The 20,139-nt window shown below is 35.9% G+C and overlaps 1 protein-coding gene across 4 annotated transcripts; it reads left to right on the forward strand.

Annotated features, from left to right (window-relative positions):
- The first annotated feature begins 2,377 nt into the window (after positions 1-2,377).
- Positions 2,378-19,990, forward strand: LOC132032815 (uncharacterized). Of its 4 annotated transcripts, none has more exons than XR_009408599.1 (21): positions 2,379-2,534; positions 2,624-2,696; positions 3,913-4,035; positions 4,821-4,990; positions 6,084-6,233; positions 7,322-7,471; positions 8,312-8,369; positions 8,880-9,154; positions 9,874-10,005; positions 14,101-14,211; positions 14,527-14,613; positions 14,847-14,945; positions 15,088-15,196; positions 15,301-15,411; positions 15,725-15,859; positions 16,403-16,548; positions 16,654-16,794; positions 17,558-17,878; positions 18,339-18,457; positions 18,954-19,051; positions 19,446-19,990. XR_009408599.1 is itself a non-coding variant. In XM_059422569.1 (20 exons), exons 1-19 carry the CDS (start codon positions 2,475-2,477, stop codon positions 18,435-18,437), a joined length of 2,544 nt encoding a protein of 847 aa, XP_059278552.1. In that variant the 5' UTR covers positions 2,378-2,474; the 3' UTR covers positions 18,438-18,457; positions 18,954-19,990. The 4 variants fall into 4 exon arrangements, 2 of the variants coding, with proteins under 2 accessions (XP_059278552.1, XP_059278551.1); XR_009408600.1 differs by having other exon boundaries at positions 19,470-19,990; XM_059422569.1 differs by having other exon boundaries at positions 2,378-2,534; positions 14,853-14,945; positions 18,954-19,990.
- The last annotated feature ends 149 nt before the right edge of the window (positions 19,991-20,139 follow it).

Raw genomic sequence — 20,139 nt, forward strand, 5'->3', positions numbered from 1 at the left:
AAATGCAAAAGAGTTTTCTCAAATAAATATTTTTGCTTGAATTTTTTCTCATAAAAAACTAACGTTTTTATCATACCAAACGTACTTATCGGTATCATTCCCCTCTCATGAAGAGGAAAAATGAAAGAAAGAAATTGCAGCCATTACACATTTTCTATGACAACGTTTTTTTATAAAACAAATGACAAATTGGCAATAACTGAGAATGTAACTTTTAAATTATTTGACTAAATTTGTAAACCCATTGAAACAACTTCACATGAAATTAGTCAAACTTTAGTTGATTCCAAGTTCCGTCCCGGAAACAGACTTCTTAATCTAAAGATAGTATAAATCATATCATTTACTGTTTGTACATGAAGAAAAGCATTTTTTTTTTCAAATCAAAGTATAAGGAGTGATTTACAAAAAATGGTCTCAGAGGTTGGTGGTTTTGAACTTTTTTACCTTGCTTACTCTCAAAACTTCAAGGTCAACAAGTTTTACTTATGGATCTTTGAGGTTTACCGATGAGTCCAACGAGCGTCAAAAGTGCAACACCATCAATTTCTAAAGTTATTAGGTGTAGTTTCTTAAGTAAATTCTCAGACTTGACCCTTCTTTCAAGAAAACTATCCTCAAGAAGAAATGAGATCTTTATACAAATAGGCAGTCATATTTGTTGTTTACTTTTTCTAGTGGTATATAGATTATGCATTGAATATACACAATTATATAGATATTATGCATGTTGTACATATATATTTATGTATCCGCTGGCTATTTTTAATTTAAATGATTGGATAAGCGGCTATTTAAATTAATTCTTTATAAAAGGAAAATGCCATATGTCAAATATGTCATTTGCACGATTGGCCTTCAAAGGCACTGGTCTTTAATTTTTGTCCCTCAGATTGTTGGCCTTTAAGTTTTGCCATTCGCCTAATACCCGAGATTCTGGGTTCGAACCCCGGCTTAGTAAATAAAAAATTTAAAAAAAATTCACAAGGTAGAGGTTTGTAGCAAAAATTAAGACCGGTGTCTATTCTAAAAAAATGTTAGAAAACATAATTAGCCAAGCATAATTTTATCTAGCCAAAATTAGTTTAGCCATACATAAATCTAATCGTAAACTAGCATAAATCTAGGCAAAAAATCCTCCATTTTTAAAGATCATGTCATTATCTTTTCTAATTAAAGATCTCTTTCCTTTTTTCTCTTATTTTTCAAGACAAACTTTTGCCCAAATTCGTTACCCTTACACACATATATGTATATATATATATATATATATATATATATATATATATATATATATATATATATATATATATATATATATATATATATATATGTGTGTGTGTATAAAGGACATGTGTAAATTTAAAGACAATTTTCCTTTTGAAGACCATATATAACGCAAAAAAATGTTTTCTGAATGTTTAAACCTATTGGGCTCTTCCACTCTCAAGTTGGTGCTGTTTAAGCCCTTTATGCAAGTAATGTTTCGTTCGACAGTCAGTGATCAGTCCTCTATTTTGTGCCGGTCTTTAATTTTGCACCTCATGACAAATAACTTTTTTGCGAGACATAACATGTCTTGATATATACATAATTATACATATTTTTGTGGAAATAAGAACTAGACAAAGTAATTAAAATAGCAACGTATATAATATTCAAATTATGCCACTTAAAAAGCTTATACATCCCTAATTAGATTCTATACGTATCCCTAACATTAGTTTGATTGCTAAAGCAAAAAAATAAAGACCAGAACATTTAAAGGACAATTATGTTTATATTGCAATTTTTCGCTGATAGTTAGGCGCAACTCTCAAGTTGGGGTTAGCCCTTCATGGGTTAATGCTTCGTTCGACATATGGTTGACGAACTTTTGAAACAATCCGTCTTTAATTTTGCACCTCATGTGAAATCTTTTGACGCGTGGTGTCATGAATTTAAAAGTATTTTGTCTTAAATTTTTGTCTCCGCTTAACAAAATCTTTAAAATATGACCTTAAAGAAAAAGAAGTATTTTCTACATGACAAAATCACTTTAAAAGAAAAAAATGACTTTATGACTTTGAAAATATTCAGGGGAAGAACTTTGATTGCCCGTCTTGCAATATCCTGAACTTTTATCTTATAAGCAAAATTAATTTATGTCCACAACTTATATCTGTTGCGTTTCACTTCGATATAGCATAAAAAACTTATTAATTATAATAGGCCAAGAAATCTTATTTTCTCCGAAACATAAACTTTACCAAGCTAATTATCTAAACCGAAGATTATTTTTTTAATTTTTTTTACTAAAAAGGGGCCAAAAAGTTACAGATGACCTTGTGGAGTCATTTGTAAACTCAACCCTGTCAGCACTAATTAACAAAAAAACATTATACTATACAATTTTGAGGCAAATATAAAGGTGCTTCATTAAGTTTCTCTTTTATTCTCCCTGCTAAACCCTGATAAACCCTACTTCCAAAACAATGGTGAAAACTAAAGCTCCATCCAAGAAGAAGCAACAAAAACGTGGTGTTGATTTCAAAGTATAATATTTTCAATAGAATCTTGAAATTATTGTCATTCAATTCTTGTTTTAAACTGGGAATTCAATTCTTTATTCTTTTTGTTGCAGAAAATAAGAAGGAAGATTGGAAGAAAATTGCCTCCACCACAGAATGCCACTAACACTGAAATCAAGTCCAAAGGTAAAAATATGGTGAAATTGTTTTAACTGTATTTTCACTATGTATTGTGTTATATAAGTTCTATTGTTGCAACAGGTTAAAAAGAGGGGAAATTTTCAAAAATATACACCCAACATAAAATATTACGCCCCGTAGCCCAATATACTATGTTATACAACATTATACCTCGGGGAAAACATTATACATAATGTATCAATCTTGTATGAAAGTGTATAAATAATAGTGTATAAAAGGTGTTTGTACACAAATGTGGGCTAAATGGGCTACGTGGTGTAAATATTTTCTCCCAGTAGACATATTCTTTAAGAAGGAAGATTGGAAGAAAATTGCCTCTACCACAGAATGCCACTATTACTGAAATCAAATCCAAAGGTAAAAAGATATGGTGAAATTGTTTAGCTGTGTTTTGCCTATGTATCGTGTGTATATAAGTTCTATTGTTGCAACAGGTTAAAAAGAGTGGTAAAATGGATGACCCCTTTTTCTGCAATTGCCTGTTTGTTATGTATAATATATGTAAAATTCATGTATCTTAAATGTATAATCACTTATAACCAGTGTATAATCTATGTATATCGTATGCAAAGAGGGAATCCGTCCGGTTATTTGTGCAAAGATCCCAAACAAATACTACTTTTATCAAATAAAGCACAAATCTTTTCCGCTCCAGAATGCCACCAACACTGAAATTAAATCCAAAGGTAAAACATATGGTGAAATTGTTTTTGTTGTATTTTGCCTATGTATTGTGGATATATAGTTTATATTGTTGCAACAGGTTAAAAAGAGTGGTAAAATGGATGACCTCTTTTTTGCAATTGCCTGTTTGGAGTTTGGACCACATTTTTTTTTTGTATTAAGTGAGCGTTTGGACATAAAAAAAGTGAAATTTGAAAAAAGTAGTATTTGGAAAAAAGTTGAAAAATGGTATTTGGAAACTGAAGTCGTGTTTGCACGTGAATAGAAGAACTTGGAAAATGTTGAATATTTGTGACTGATTTGGAGTGAAAAATGTGAAAGCAGGTTTTCACATTTCAGAAAATTGTAACATCAAAGATGATTCCAGAGTAAAATTCCGGGAAAAATTGATAATTATCCATCAAACAGGACCTAAGTTAATGCTTGAACCATTTTGGTTTCCATTGGTGTAATGAAGCTGTCTCTGCGGTAGAGGAGAATTGACAATTAAAGTATTTTATTGATGATTTAATTACAGCAATTATTCTACCTGAGCAAAGTATAGCTTCGGAGAAGGCTGGTTTAGCTGTGAGCAAGAAAGGTTTAACCTTGAAAGAGCTTCTTCAGCAAACAAGTCATCACAATGCGAAAGTTCGTAAAGGTACAAACTTGTTAAGATTATTGCTTGTTGGGGACAATGGTCTGCATTTCGTGCAGTTTGTTACATAGTAAAGAGCAGAGAAAGTGAAAAAAATGAACTGTCACACTTTACCTTTCTAATTTTTGTTTGTCTTTCAAAAAAAAAAAGAGAGGAACAAAGCAATCAGTTGATGGCGTGTGATCGATTCTCCTTTCGGGTAGCTCCCAAGGAGGAGAGATAAAAGCTATGAGAAAATTGTTCCAGAAAAACTCGAAAAACTTTGTATTTTCATATATAGTATAAACTGCGTCATTTAATGTTGTATCTGTTTGCTACTTATATGTTGAAGTGTACCTTTTGGCACTTGCATTCTCCTTTTCTTCTTTTTTGCTTTTTCTCTTTTTGGTTTTCTGTTTTTCTTTTGGTTTCCATTTGGAAAAGAAACTTTCAAGTGGTAGTAATATGATTAAAGAAGATGAACTTGTCATTTTCTAGAGCTAGCGTTTCACTAGTTTAAATTTACTTTGTGTTGATTGAAAAAAAGATTAGGTTTCCTGCAAACATCATATATTGAGTAGCGCAAACGTTTTTTTCCTTCTTATTCTTAAGTAGGGCAATGAAGAAAAGATTAGGTTTCTTGCAAACATCATTTATTGAGTAGCGCAAACGTTTTTTCCTTCTTAAGTAGGGCAAGTATTGTGAGATTCCAAAACATTTGCCATGTTGCTTTTATGCCTTATTTCTCATCTTTGTAATCAATGGTATAATGTGGTGCTTAAACATGTTCAATCTCTTTTAAATTTCAGATGCATTAATCGGAATTAGAGACGTTCTTCTTAAATTCCCAGCCGAATTGAAACTGCATAAACTTGCTGTTATTGAGAAACTACGGGAACGTATCAGTGATGATGATAAGTTGGTCCGTGAATCACTCTATCAACTTCTCAAGTCAGTTATTTTTCCTGGCTGTAAAGAGGTAGGTTTGTAAACCTTTTTCTTCCAATCCTCCTTTAGCAGCTGGCATGGTTTCTAGGAGTAAAAGTGCATCCTGTATGCATACTACTTTTACACTTGCAAGCCTCTTTCTGTTACACTTTCCATAAAACTTATTCATCACCTGGAGTAGTTGGCATGCTCTACAATCCACTTAAGTGACCACTGTTTTTCTTGCTCTACCTACTTTACTTATTTTTCTGGGTTTATTAAGTGACATTAACAACTAATTTCCCCGTGCTCGCACCTTTTTTTTTTGGATAAGGTAAATAACTTTGTTAATTTTCTTCCCGAATGACCTTCTCTACTCATTCCCTCTTCTCCTCTACACGCACCGCTTTAATATTAAGTGGAAGAAGCATGCTTCAATATTCCTGTCAGATCTTCAAATTGACAAAAAAAAGCCTGACAAATCATAGCTGGTGTACTCATCAAATGTTCATCTCTCGAGAATTCATGCTGCCCATTTCTCAAGAGTTAAATTCCCATCTATTTAGAGTACCCTTTGACAATTCTGTTCACAGAATGCTTGTAGGGCTTAACATTTCGTAACACTCTATATTTGCTTGTTTCACGAGCTGTTTTCTACGTAAGTTCTCTATATTTTCGTCAATGGAATAATGGCAACGAGTATATGATACTGCCGTCATATTACCTCTCCTTCAGGTATAACATTCGAGAAGGCTTTCTTCTCTATCTCAAGGGTGGTGGTGTTGGGTGGGGGGCTCAGTCTTACCACATAAAGTTCAATATGTAAGAGGTCCCTAAGGATTTGTTTTTGGAAGAAAAGCTAGAGTTTGTTTCTATTGCCTTCAGTTTTTACTGTTAGTTCCATTCCTTCCCTTCCTTTTTTTTTTTTTTTTTTTTAAAACTGTTAGTTCCATTCCTTCCCTTGAGTACCTTATTTTGTGTTTTGCTATATCTGCTTATATTCTCTTAATATATTTGAGTGTAGATAGCTGTATTTTTCTATTCTTTTGGCTGTGATTATGAATGTTGGTTGTTCGAATTCTTCAGGACTTTGTACTATGTTTCACCTATAAAAATAGGGCTGACGCTATTTGTTTGTGTTGCAGGATAGTAAGGGGCCAATTAATTCCTTGATGATGACATATATATTTAATGCAATGACACACATGGCTATTGAAGTGCGGTTGATGGCTTTCAAATTTTTTGACCTCTTGATCCAGTATTTTCCGTCTTGCTTTTTGCTGTATGCTGAAAAGGTAAATACATAGATTTTTCATTGTGGAAAGTTTTAATATTGCTCCAAGTTTCAGCTTGATTTTTATTCTTGGCACTGTTTTCAGTTGTTGATGGTAATTCTCTACCTATATCATGATTTAAAAAAACCTTTAGCTTTATTTTCTTTGACTGATCCATTTTGGAAAATGCCAAGTTCAGATGTGTGATGTAAACTTTGATAATATGCTTAAATAGAACCATATTTAAGGTTGCTTATCAGAGAAGAAGACTCGTGCTTCTGTTTTTCTCATCCCATTATCTGTTTTTTTGGGTAACTAAATTGCTTTATATTACCAAGTAAACATCTACAGGTCAAGAGAAAAAAAACTGACAAAAGAACGCTAAGCTGGGCATCCCACACTCAGTCTCTAGAGCTACTCCTATCCCAGGCACTTCTTTCCACCACAAAAACAATACATTCACTACCTCTTCGGACATAACTAAGTCACTACTTGCAATCTGTGGATAGTAATTAAGCATCTCAAGTCTTCTAGTCAACCTATTCTTGATACTTCCCTGCAGAACAACTCCTGGATAATCAGTTTAGTGAGGTTATCAGCTTATCTAAGCTTGTGCTGAAAGATTCTGTAGTTCCTTTCCTGCCAAATAAAATAGACACAGCAAGCAATGGTTATTCTACATACATCAGCCCTGCACTTCTCCCTTATGCTTGGTGAATCATCCATTGGATCTCATTTTGCCATCTCATAGCCCTTCAAGGAATTCCCTGCCGAGACAGCAGTTTATTCCAGATTGTAGCAGCATAACAACAGGTGAAGAAAAGATGGTCCAAGTTCTTATCATGTGCATTGCATAACACACAGGTCTCGTCAACAGTAATTCCCCACTTGGCTGATCTATCTTTTGCGGTCAATCTTCCATGTATGGCCAACTGTAAAATAAACACCCATCTAGGAGCTCCTAGGTTGTTGCAGATCAGCTTTCTTCGTTGTCTTTAAGATCTTTATGTAGCATTTTATTGTATTTCATTTCTGTTTATTCTGTTAGGGTTTATTGTCTTAAACGTCGTGATGGAGATTTTTTCTCAATAAGCTTTTTATTTTTACAGATTCTCCAGAACTACGAGGACATTCTGCAGAAGAACAAATTTTACTTGCAAGACAAGGGCAGGCTAAAGACTGCCCTTGCTGGGTTGGTCCGCTGCTTGTTACTATTACCATGTAGTGATCAGAAAGAAGGCGACTCCTTAAGTTACAATGTACTATCTTGTTAATTGTGCCGTCATCATACTCAAGCATATTCTTTTTTTGAAGTTCCAACTTCTATGGTTCTGTGCTAGTTGCAGGAAGTTATTTTTGTATGCTAATCCAAGGAAATAATTTGTTTTGGTAGTCAAGAAAGTCTGCAATGTATAATTTTGCCATAAATCAGAAAAGTAGACATGTCTGGCTCTAATGGTGCTACTACACTTATGTCTTATCTCCTGTTCAGTTTCTGTTAAGTTTTATCTTCTATGATCGGACAAAAGCATGTTTTGTTAGTTTTCTAGGATCCATGAGTAAGTGCTATGGAGGATTTTAGCTAATCGTCCTAGCCAGTAACTTGACGTTCCTTTGAATAATCTCTAGGATGACACTTGAAATCAGAGAAGAGAGGCGAACTTACCATCTTTGTTTTCCATTTTATAGGTAAAGATACGTAGTGACCTAATATATTGAAAAGAATACTGTAAAATTTGGAATGTATGTTCTAAGTTGCCATCATGGTATACAATACAAGATTGATAACCGGCCTATTCGCTTTATTTGCCCTTGCAAATTCAGAAAATCCCCCTGCCTATGGAGTAAGTTTTTCCTTTCCCAATGTCATGCAAAAGTGGACCCTTGTGATTAACTTCCTATGGTGTGCATGTTACCTTGCTTTTTTGGTATTTCCTTCTTGTTTGTTTAGGGGTGGGATGGATAGGTGGTTCTGTCAGCTAGTGGTTGATATACTGCAATTTGCCCTTAATTACAGCCAAAATTGTTCTGTACTGTGCTTCCAACTACTTTCCTTGTAAGCTTCTTCCCATTTAATGCTTACTCTTTCATTTGTACAGGATGCAACTCGGGCTAGCTTGCATGCTTTTGACCTTGATCTCTCTGATAAATCAACTGGTAAGACTTGATGTTGAATTGAACTTCCAGATCTCCTTTCATTTCAAAGACCAGGGTTGCTTACAATAAATCCTTGTAATGGTTATAAATACACCCCTCGTGTACTTAATTGCAACTGATACTTTGACCTTAAGTGCTTTTACCAATCATTAGGGCATTGGTAACAACTTTATCCTCTAGATGCACAATCACATAATATCTTAGACAAAAGCTTAGATGGTCTGCTTAATTGTGTTGAAACATCTAATAAACGTGGTATCAATTGTGGGTTATTGTTCTTCCATTGACCAAAATAAGCAAAGCATGCCCCTAGTAGTAACTCCACTACATAGTTCCCAGGGCATTTATCTAGTGGTAAGAGTGTTGAGCATGTGGGCTAGGTGCACTTCACGAGTTTGGATCCTGTCGCATGATGGGATATAGCTCCTAGCTGCTTCCGTTATGACTTTCTCATGCCTTTTATTTTTCGAGAGTTGCTGAATCTTAATTCAGATGTCATTTGTTTTGCAGGTCTTTCTGGTGTTGTCAACAAATTGACTGATCTCTTACCCGTTCTTGTTAGCTGCTTCCAAGACTTTAGTCCATTAATCCACTCCGTGGCCCATGTAGATGCACAATCCTTCGATTGTATGTTGTCCTTACTTCAAAGCATTGATCTTGTGGTCAGGTTTTTTGGTCATGCATCTGGCAAAAATCAAGACGACTTCCAACGTATATCAGCAGTCACTTTAAAAAAGTTATGGGATGAGTTTCCCTTGGGTCCGGTTGATTGCTTGTCAGAGAAGGTCCAATTTTTATTGATATTTTTTTTTCTTCATCCATGTCGCTCTGGGGTATCTATGCTATTATTTTGTGCGGGAAGGAATGTGGTACAAGAATACGTGTACTATTAATATCGGGATTAACACCATTTTAGAGTAACTCATGTACAATTTTTTCATTATTAATCACCGCATAACAATCCCGTTTACTAATTGCCATAGAGATAATCCCTACATATTCCTCTTATAACTAACATGTGAATCAAATACGCCCCCCAAAACACCCACCACCACCACCACACACACACACATTTTCTCCTCCTCCACATGCCTTCCCCTTCCCATCTCCCAATTCCTTCATACTTACACAATTATGTTGCCCTCTCCTTTTCCCACCCTGTTGTGTCAACACTTACTACAATTGCATCTCCTCGACTCTTGTTCTATGTCGATTGTCAAGTAAGAGTTCAATAACTTCATACTCCATTCCTTCAGATTAAACTCCCGACAACTTTCCAAAGTTTGAGATACTTTTCTCAGGGCCTATTTGGTTAATTTCCTCTCCGTTTTACTGATTGCTAAAGGTTGAGTGTTTTCCTCCCTTTCATTCAAATCAACCATGCCCTTTACACAGTGCTGGAACTAACACTTGTAGCAACTCATTTTCCTTCTCCTTTTTGTCCCTTTTCAATGGAAGTAATTTTTCTCTGATTGTTCTATCTTTTTTTTCCCGCATATTGCAGGACGGTCGATATTTCATGCTGAACATTGTAATTACAGAAATATTTTTGCGACTAAGTTATGGATCTGAATTATCCCCTGCATTGTTGGAAAGATTTCTGGAGTTCATCGAGAGTTCTCTATCTGATGAAAAGGTTTGTGACGCGGAAGTTATGTAAATTCAGCACAAAAAATATTAAGTTGAGCTGTTTGTAATTTTTGTGCCTATGACTGAGAAGTACGCCATATCTTTACTTAGTTTAGAGAAATAGATATCTGGGAGTTAAATTAGAGAACTAGAATACAATAATGTTAATACGGGGATACGAAAAATGGTGTTCCAGTTCGTTAGACTTTGGACAGCTCGTAGACTCCAGAGACGGGGCAGATGAGCAGGGCACAAGTGAATCAAGACCGACAGAACACATAACAAAAAGCCTACAATCTCCAGGAGTCTATGTAAATTTAGCTTATAGAAAAACATTGGAAGCAAAGAATCCATGAGAAAGTGACCAGCTAGTGTGGATTAAGATTTAGTTGTTTGCTGTTGCACTTAAATTAGGTTCAAGGACAAGTCTGAGATTTCTAGAGGAGCTCTAGTTTTAAAGGAATCATAATTTGCTTCAAAAGACAAATTACTTTTAAATATTAGAAGCAGAGGATTCGTATCGCCTACCTCAATTAGCTTGTTATTGAGGCTTAGTCAATTGATTGATTGTAAGATAGCTTGGTACTTCAAAGCTGTGTACCTGCATAATTTTAAGAACTTTCAGTGAAAGGTGAAAAAGTAAAATAGGAATGTCATGGCTGAACTTGCCAGCCCGTGTATATTTCACCAACAACAACAAGAAGCCCAGTAGAATCCCAGTGGAGAATATAGACCTAACCCCCACCTTGAAAGGTTCACCCTCGGCTCAAGAGAGGAAAACAAGAGAAAACAAGACAAAAGGTCAGATAGGGCCAAGCATATCAAAAACAATATGAAAACGAGGAATGACAAAGGCGAGAAAGTCATGGTAGAAAGGAGCATTAACTACCATAGATAAATAAGATAATCAAAGTACAAAGGCCCAACAAATATGCGAGAAATCAAATGGCAATAAACGAATGAGCAAAACTACAACTACTATGGTGAAAGGATAAGCAAAGCCTTTATCCTAGTCTCCGAGTCCCTCTACAACCTCCTATTTAAGGTCATGTCCTCGGTAGGAAACCGTGCCATATCTTGTCTAATCACCTCTCCCCAATACTTCTTTGGCCTCCTCGACCTCTCCCCCGAAACCGTCCATACCAACCTCTCACATGGAGCCTCTCGTGCCTCTCTCTTCACATGCCAAAACCATCTCGGCCCTCGCTTCCCGCATCGGGATATCTTCATTCCTAATTCTATTGCCCACACATCCATCATTCGCATTTTCGCGACTTTCTTTCGAACATGAAAGTTCTTGATTTTAAATACTTTTAGAACTTGCCTTTAAGTTTTGGTGGCTTTCTTGTTGCCACCCTGAGGCGAGACCCCCGCACCAATAACGTGAAACATCCTCGTCGATATATTTTACTTCGAAAAAAATTAAAGACCCACGCCACCGAACCTCGCATCCAAGGTCCTACTCAATTTAAATCCTTTAGACTCCAACGCCCTCTTACGCGAGTCTCGTCAATTATGTCATCCGCGAACAACATACACCAAGGCAACAAGTCATCATCCATCAGTGTTGCTCCAAGTCTTGTCGACCGTCCGACGCAACCCCCAAGTGGTCAAGTCTCCCTAGCTCCATCACATGTCCTTTATCGCTCTAATGTTGTACACCTTTAGCCTCTGAAGCATCTCCGCGGGACCTCTCTTCGCATTTCTTTGTCGGCGCCTTTTCTGTGTCAACGAATACCATGTGCAAGTCCCTTTCGCTCCCTTATATTGCTCCACGCAATCTCCACCAATTAATCCAAAACCGGTTCTCCTCGAAATAGGCACGCCTCCTCACCCCTTTATTTATGTCTACCATGTGAGAGGATTATATTAAAGAGTAGTGAAAATGACATTACTATTCATGTTAAATTTTTCATTTTTATTGATATCCAAAGTTTGATCCCAACACAATGTTGTATTTTTTATAAACCAACACTTGGCCATCCTCGTCCTGATGCACTTCGCACTCGATCCAAGTCGTGTGCCTTCTCTCTCTCGCCTTGGCCAAGTCTAAACAACTTCTTAGCCATCTTATATTTTTCCTTGTTCGTATATAATTTTGTTATGAACTATGACTTGCTCATTTGGTCGAGAGATTGTATAAGAATTGGGAATACTATTCACGCTTGATAGTTTTCACAAACCCACCTAATCCTGATCGGGACCCTCTTCCTTTTATCTCAATCCATAGCTTATGTCGGGTTAGACTCGGAATGACCTTGCGGTCATGCGTGCTTACGAAGCCTTTATCAATACAACTTAAGATATCCTTCTTTGGAAAAAGTTGGCTACCACCAACATGTCCCAAACATGATTTCAAATCATGAAATCTCCTCTTATGTCGCAGGGTATACTTACCACCACTTCGTCCCAAGTCCTCCCAAAAACCAAATGTAAGCACTAATAATGTTCAAAGTGAATCAGTGTTGTGTCTCAAACTTGTTGAGCGCTTCGCCTTAGCTTCTTGTAAGACATACTTTTCCTTGCCATTGAGCCTCTCTTGAAGAGGTGACACTAGATGATTGATATTTCACTTTATAATGTTTTTACAATTTCTTTGATTGATTATTAGTCTTGGACTAAACATACATATATACGTAATTTTTTGCACCATTGCGCTTTTTTTCACTAAAGCCCATACTTTATTTGTGCTAAACTTAGAGCTTTTTTGCGCTTTTCGCTTTTGATAACTGTATAATGATCCTTAAGAACTTATCTACCAAGATCCACCCCATTCCTATACCTCGTGAAGCTTGTACCCGGTGAAAAAGAATCTTAAAATAGGACTTTCCCGATAACGTCCCAATATTCCAATACTACTCTCAACCTAGAAGCCTAGCCCCCGTCCCCAACCGAGAACATAGTCTACCATCCCTCACCGTAAAGCAAATATACGCTAGTGAAAGGTTAATCTAAGACAAACAAAGGATCCATACTAAAGCACAAGTTAGCAAGAGTCTATAAGTAGTGAAATAGGTATTCAATTAGGCGGAGCAGGCAAAATTTCACCGTGCCCTGAATATTTGTTCGTCCTGTTTTAGAATGGTATTTAATCCACTCCAAAAAAGTCATTTTTTTTTTGTGGGGGGGGGGGGGGGGGGGTGTGTGTGTTTGGTAATAGGATCTCCGCGAAGTACAAGTGTGATTGAAAATACAAGACAAATCTGATGGGGCACTTTTGCCTTTCCCATAAGAAAAATCATCTGAGCCTTTTATCTTGTCAAGCATGGTGGCTACCTTTAATGCTCAATCAGGATCTGGGTGATTTGGTTCCCAAAGACTAATAGGAGTTTTTACATGGTCAGAGCCCAATATTATAAGTAAGCCCTTTCTCTATATGCAGAGAGCCATAGATAGAAATCTTGCTTCAAGGTTAACAAGTGTAATTTTAGTGGTCTTTCAGGTAAAAACTCAACATGCTTAGAAGCAATTCCTGTTAAGAGCATGAGAAGTAGTAATTAGTGAGTGTCATTGTTTTTTCGATGTTCGCTTGGTCTCTGCAGCATACCTGCCTGGCCGGTGAAAAATTTTCTGCTCTTTTTCTCCTTTGTTGCTTTTGGTGTTCCCATGAGACCCCTTTTTTTGTATAGAAAATTGGGTCTCCTTTTTTTGAGAATCATGTTTTGATGTAGGTTCTCTCTTTTTGGCATACGGCTAGTATACAGGGTCTTTTCCCCCAACTGTTAATAAAATTATTACCTTACAAAAAAAAATCAGTGTGCTGGTTTTAATTTTCCCTCTCTCAAAACAAAAGAGTAAAATGTTTCACGTTGAAGAATGATATTTAAGTCATGGTTTTCTAACATTTTGCTAACGTAATCCAGGTAAATCCTCTGACAATAGCCCTTCACAAAAGAAAAGAATAAATAAATTAGCTTTGGTAATAAAATTAATGCACAACGGGTAGAGCTTGAGATAAAAATCTAATCTTTTAAAATTTCTTGCTTTGCTTTTTTTCTAGTTTTATTATCTCTCTAATTGTATATTCAAGTTGTCTCTCTAGATGAGTATGTGTGTCTTAGTCCTGATGTTATGCTGTAATAAAATACCTACCATCCTGCAGATTTACAATGGCAGAGGGTTACATCATGAGAAGCATTTAATTCCCCTGGTTGCTTTTATCCCAAAACTCATTATGCAAGTATCTGTTGCTTGGAAGTCTCGTATCCTTCAGGTTTGCACAACAAACTGAAAAACCTATCAAGTGTCTTTTAGTAACTTCACTTTGTTTTTTTTTTGTTTTTTTGATCTATGGTTTACTCTTGTCAAGCAGTTTGAAGAAACCTATAATTTTCAGTTTTAGTATCACATATTAGAGATATTGAAAAAAAATGTTTGATGTTGAGTATGTCCGTATTCTTTAATCTTTAGCATGTCCCCTTATTTTTCAACTATATTTAGACCCTAAGATTGTGATCTCCCCTTTTGATTTGTTTTCCATATGCTAAATCCTGCCATTCTTATAGTTAAAATTTTCACTTGATTGCAGGCTTTCACGACAGTTTTTCAGAAATGCAGTCCAGAGTCCCCAATGAAATTGGCTTGCCTTTCTGCTGTTGAGGAAATGCTACTTCCTGTAAGATTCTTTATCAAATGAATGCACCTTTTTCATATTCCTAGCATGCTTTTGGAGTCTTTACATCTTTAATTCGCGATGACTCCTTGTTTTAATTGAAGGTAGAACTCCTTTCGTCTGGTTGCTGTTATTTGTGAAATTGAAGGGAAAAGTCATGTATTAGCAGCCATCTTGATGAGTAACTGGATTAGCCTTCTTCGTTGAATCTAATGTCGAACTTTGTGTGATTGTAGGAGCAGAATCTTGAAATATCTAATCATCAAATTACATGGATAAAGAAGCTTCCGGAGCTGTTAGTCCTCTTAGGTGATAAACACCCATTACATGCCAAGGTACCTACTTAGCTACCACCATACTGGTCTTACTCTACTTGAAATTTATGGCATATGCATATCCATTTGCTCTTCAAGTTTTTCATATTTAGCTAAACTGTCATCTGTCATCTTTTGCCTCCACAATAATTGTCTCTTGTAGGCTGTGTTACGTCTTCAGCTTCGTGTTGGACAAGCTGCTAATTTGAACTGTCCACTGGCAAAAGAAGACATAATAATAATACGAGATTTTTACTGCACCTACCTCAATGGTACTTAAGATTCATCCTGAATATTTCCAACTTTTATTACTTTCATATTACTGAATCTCACATTAGTAGTGTCTCACATGCTATCCCTTTTTCTTGCACATTAGGTCCGTTCATGAGGCTTCCTAGAGATATTCAGGAGCTCTCTGTATGCTGCCTGTATTACGTCTCTTTCTTGGACAAGGTGCTGCTTCAATCTTTAGCCTCATGTTGCATATGTAAGTATAACTCCTCACCATCGATGATTTTTATCTTCTTAACTAGATGGCAATATCAAGGTCCTTTACAGAACTAATTGGTGCTCAAATTGTTGAATTGCTTGATGTGTGTACTGTGACCATCTCATCTAAAAGCTTAAGCTATTAGAGAGAGCATACTTTGGTTAGCATCTACATGTATAGCTACAAAAGATGTCCAGACAAAATATAATCGAGGAAGCACAAATATATATTATCTTTGCTGCTTATCTCTTGTATGATTATAAGCAGTCATTCTCATGATATTATTTCGTCTATGGTTGTTTTAATGTAGGTCACGAGTTGGAACCATTTATCGTTTCCCGAATCATAGAAGTTCTACACTCAGCCTACAAAGCTGGCCATATCCAGATTGCAGATTACATTAGCTTCTTCATCACTTTGCTTTCACGCTTTCAAGTTTATCCTGGTACCTTCTGAATCATGCTTTGGTGTTTTCTCTATTCTAGTACGTTCCAGAAATTATAAACTATAGCACCGAAGGCTGTAGCCTGATAGTCAATAAAGTAAGTCTTGGATACCAGGATTTAAATTCCAACAGAGACAAAAAAAACTAGGTAATTTCTCTCATTTGCCTAAGCCTTGATGGGAAGACCAGTTACTTGTGCTGGTGCGAAGCAGCAGTCTAGCAGGCATCCGGTGGCCCGAATGTTTGGGCAGTGTGTTATCTCGTATATAATACTGATATTGGACTAAAAGACATAATTAAACATTCAATAGGAAAAACTGATAAAAATATTACTGCAAAAATTTTGGCAAGTATTGAGATTTGAGTCTGACTGCGAAATAAGAGTCCCTGGCAAGGAACTTGTCCTCAATATTTTGCATTTGTTTTTCATTTTTCCTTTTTTGATGTAAAAGTATTTCTGTTTCAGACACCTTGTTACTTGTTCTTTTGCTATTACCTATATTTTATAAAATATTAAATCTGGAACCTGGATGCTTTCTGCAGAGAAAATCTATCCTAATAAGCACGAAGGGAAGTCAAATCGTGGAACCTTCAAATCAGTTATTAGGGCTGTTTGTTCTTGTTTGTCACAGATCGGAGATGATGTGCTCGTTTTACAGATGCTGGAGAAAATTGTTCTTGATGAGATAGTGAGTTTAACAGTAGTTGCTGTATTGATATGGTGTTTTTGTTTTGTGATAATTGATCATGATATTTCTCCAGCCACTGAACTCTTGGTTTTATTTGTTCTGCAGTCTCACAAACGACCAGTAGACAACATATATGGTTTTATAAGATTGCTTATCACACTAGACTCAAAACCAACTAGACTTTCTGAACAAACTATCAATAGACTAAGCGAGGTCCTTCCGGAGTACTTGTTAGATGTTGTGAATGTAAGTATTTATCAACCCTCCTTCCTTTATCACTGGTTATTTCATGTAACCTTATAAACTGTTCGTTATACTTCCGTTCAATGTTTTGTTGATTACTTGGCGCTTGATCTTTCATGGTGTTTAGATCACGTCTCTACCTCTAAATTGTATTTTAGAAGAATGCCAACTTCTAACCTCGAATGTATAGAGGTTCCCCCCACCCCAGCTCAACAAAAAAAAAAAGCACAAAAAAGGAAAGTGCATCCTCGCAGAGCTTTGATTTGCGTGCTTGGTGGAATTTTGTTCTTAGGACCTGTTTGACCATTAGAAAAATTCACTTTTTGCGGCAATAAATCAGTGTATGGCCATGAAAATTCCAAATCGAACTTGAAGTTGTATTTCAAATTTGGAAAACAACTTATAACTTGTTTTCCAACTCACTTTTCACTTTTGAAGTTGTATTTAAGTACATTCAAACATGAACATAATTCCTAATATTCTTTGCAATAAGTATAACAAACACAACTCTATCTTCAACTCCAACTCCATAAATTCCCGGTTCAGTTGGTACTTTGGTGAGGGTTCGATTCCTCATATTGTAATCCCCTTCCCTATTTCTCCTTCCCCACCCCAAATTTTTCAAAAAAAAAAAAAAAAAACACTCTCCATAAGTTCCAAATAAAGTGAAAAATATATGGCATCTATCACCAAACGCCTACTTGATATTATTTGCTTGTAATACCTTCAACTCATGGCTTTTCAATTGTGTTTAATATTGATGTAGTACATTCCAGAGGAAGATGACGAGTCTACTAAATTATTGATTCGACAGACAAGGAATTGTTACCTCCTTCCGTGTTATTTCCTATTTGATAGGAGCAACATGCTGTTAAATCAGATATTGAGAGTGATGGAATCATTCATCAGAGGAAATGTTTCATCACTTTTGCCTCGTCAGAAAGGTGGCTTGGGAAAGGATCATTTCAGCAAAATTCTTTCGATAGTCTCTGTTCTCTTACTTATGCATGGAGATATTAAGATGCAGAAACTTCTGTCATGCAAAACGGAGATTAGAAATATATTAGAAAGCATGCGCACGCTAGAGGTATGAACCCTGCATATAATACAACTTATTTCTAATTTATGCAATAGGGTTATTGTCCGTATGTTCTAATTTGTCAGAGTCGTAGAATTAATAAATATTGGTTACCACGCGTAATAATTTCAAGAGCTGCTAACTTGTCCCTTCTGAACCCTTTAAATTGATAAATGAGTGAAAATCTTAAAAATGAAGGTGCCGCTTCAAGCTTTCAAGAGTTAAAACTTTCAGGTCTACTATGTCTTTTTTCCCTTTCAGGTCTCCGGGAAAAGAAAAAGAGTCTATTTACTTCATGTATTTGTGTAATGATGCTTGCTTTATGGTATGATTAGAAGTAATTACAAAACGGTCAGTGAAAAGGGGAAACTAGACGCGATAGGGGACTACTTCGCTAGTTGTATGTTAATGCTTCCAGTATTAGACTTGATTTTGACATGCATTGCATGTAATAATTTTGTGTTTGCAGTCTTCTGAAGATATTACGATGACAATTGAAGAGAAACATAAAATTCGAAGTGCTTATGATAGACTGACTGCAGCCATTAGCACTTGGGAATACCACTAACCTGGAATAGCATATCCGAGGTAAGTCTGCTTTTCTGCTACGTAGTACCGTGCTTGTACATTCCGTTTTCTTCTTGAGAAGGCGGTCAACAGCATAGATTACAAGAGTAGAAAATTTTCACTTGGATGAATCAAAAGTCTTAAGCATGTTTAGGTAAAACCTTTGTGATGCTTTTCCACAACCGAGGCTTATAATTTAGGGTATGATTTTGTACATTATGAATTATCGATCAGTACCAATCTCACGTTAGCGGATAGATGTTGAAGATGATAAAAGTTCAAATGTACAAAGATGATTTTAGTTGTGGGTTGTAATTGGTTAGAAAATAAAAGGATGCGCCATAGCTTGGTTTTATTTTACAGATATTTTAGTTATCCCTCTGAGGATCCTTGGGAAATTTAATCAAAACCAGTCAAACGTTTTGTTTTTCTGTTTAGCTAAAGTCGTACACTTTGCTCTATACAATGAATGTTTCACTCTGAATGATCATTCATTGACATCGTTATCCATCTGCAGACTCGACAGAGTTCATGGTAAAGAAAGAGATTGGCAATGCAATCATCATCCAATTTTCTTTGATGACATCTAAAAGCCAGCATTCACCAATTGAGCGGGTAAGTGGGATAGTTGTTTCAGAAGGCATTTCTCAATTTAACAATGGACGTGAACCGTCTAGAATTCGTATCATTTTTCTTATAAATGCCTAAATTTTTCAAGGCAATGTTGTGCTGTACATCAGATTATGACAAAATGTCATAGTACCACATCTCATATTGAGACTAATTTTTCTGATGAAACAGCTTCTTATTAAGCAATATTATAGTCAAACCTTTCTATAACAACATTGTTTGTCCCCATATTTTGTGGTCGTTATAGCGAAATGTTGTTATAGAGAACCTGTAATATAACATAACATGAAAGATGGGTTCCACAGAAAAAGGTGACTGTTATAGTGAGGTCTGCTTGGACTATGTTGCTCTGTGATATATCATCGATTTGAGAATGCAGAGAAACTCTGGGACGCCTTTGCAGTTTGACAAACGGAATTCAGTATGCTGTAAGAAATCCAGTAGCATTCTTCCAAAGTGTCAAAGCAGTTTTGCTGCAAGAATTCAAGAGACAACTCTGCCAATGGTGATCATAAGCCCTGTAAAGTCACAGTGCAAGCTGTGTTGTCAGTGACTCAATCTAACCTCAGCCTGAGTGATGATTCTATTTGGCGATTTGGTTTTCCTCCTCTGCTGTTTTGGGATACACATAACAAGTTAACAACTGCAATCTGATACGGGTTTTCTGTTGTAGTCACCACCCTACATTCTATCTCTACATTTGTGGTATTGTATTTTAGCTATAACGAGAAAGGGCGGAGAGCAAATATTTAAGGCATGAATGTCACTGCTCTGTAACATTTTTCTTCAGGCTGTTTTGTGCACTGAATCTTACTAGTAAATATTCTATTAAAAGGTGTCTTCTTTTAAATGTAACGCAACAAGGTGTAATTTGCTGTGCCTCAATACGTATTTTATGGGGAAAATACGTAATTATTATTTTAATTCTATTTTTCCTTGAGCAAAAGAAAAGAGAGTTAATAGAAGGCTGATTTGAGTAATGTTTCTAATATGTTACGTTAGTTGTTTCTCTTCTCCTACTAAAATTAGCTCAAAATTCTCTTTTCAAGGTTCAAACTCGAAACCTTATTTAT

This window comes from Lycium ferocissimum, chromosome 10 (assembly GCF_029784015.1).
Source record: "Lycium ferocissimum isolate CSIRO_LF1 chromosome 10, AGI_CSIRO_Lferr_CH_V1, whole genome shotgun sequence".
Taxonomy (NCBI): domain Eukaryota; kingdom Viridiplantae; phylum Streptophyta; class Magnoliopsida; order Solanales; family Solanaceae; genus Lycium; species Lycium ferocissimum.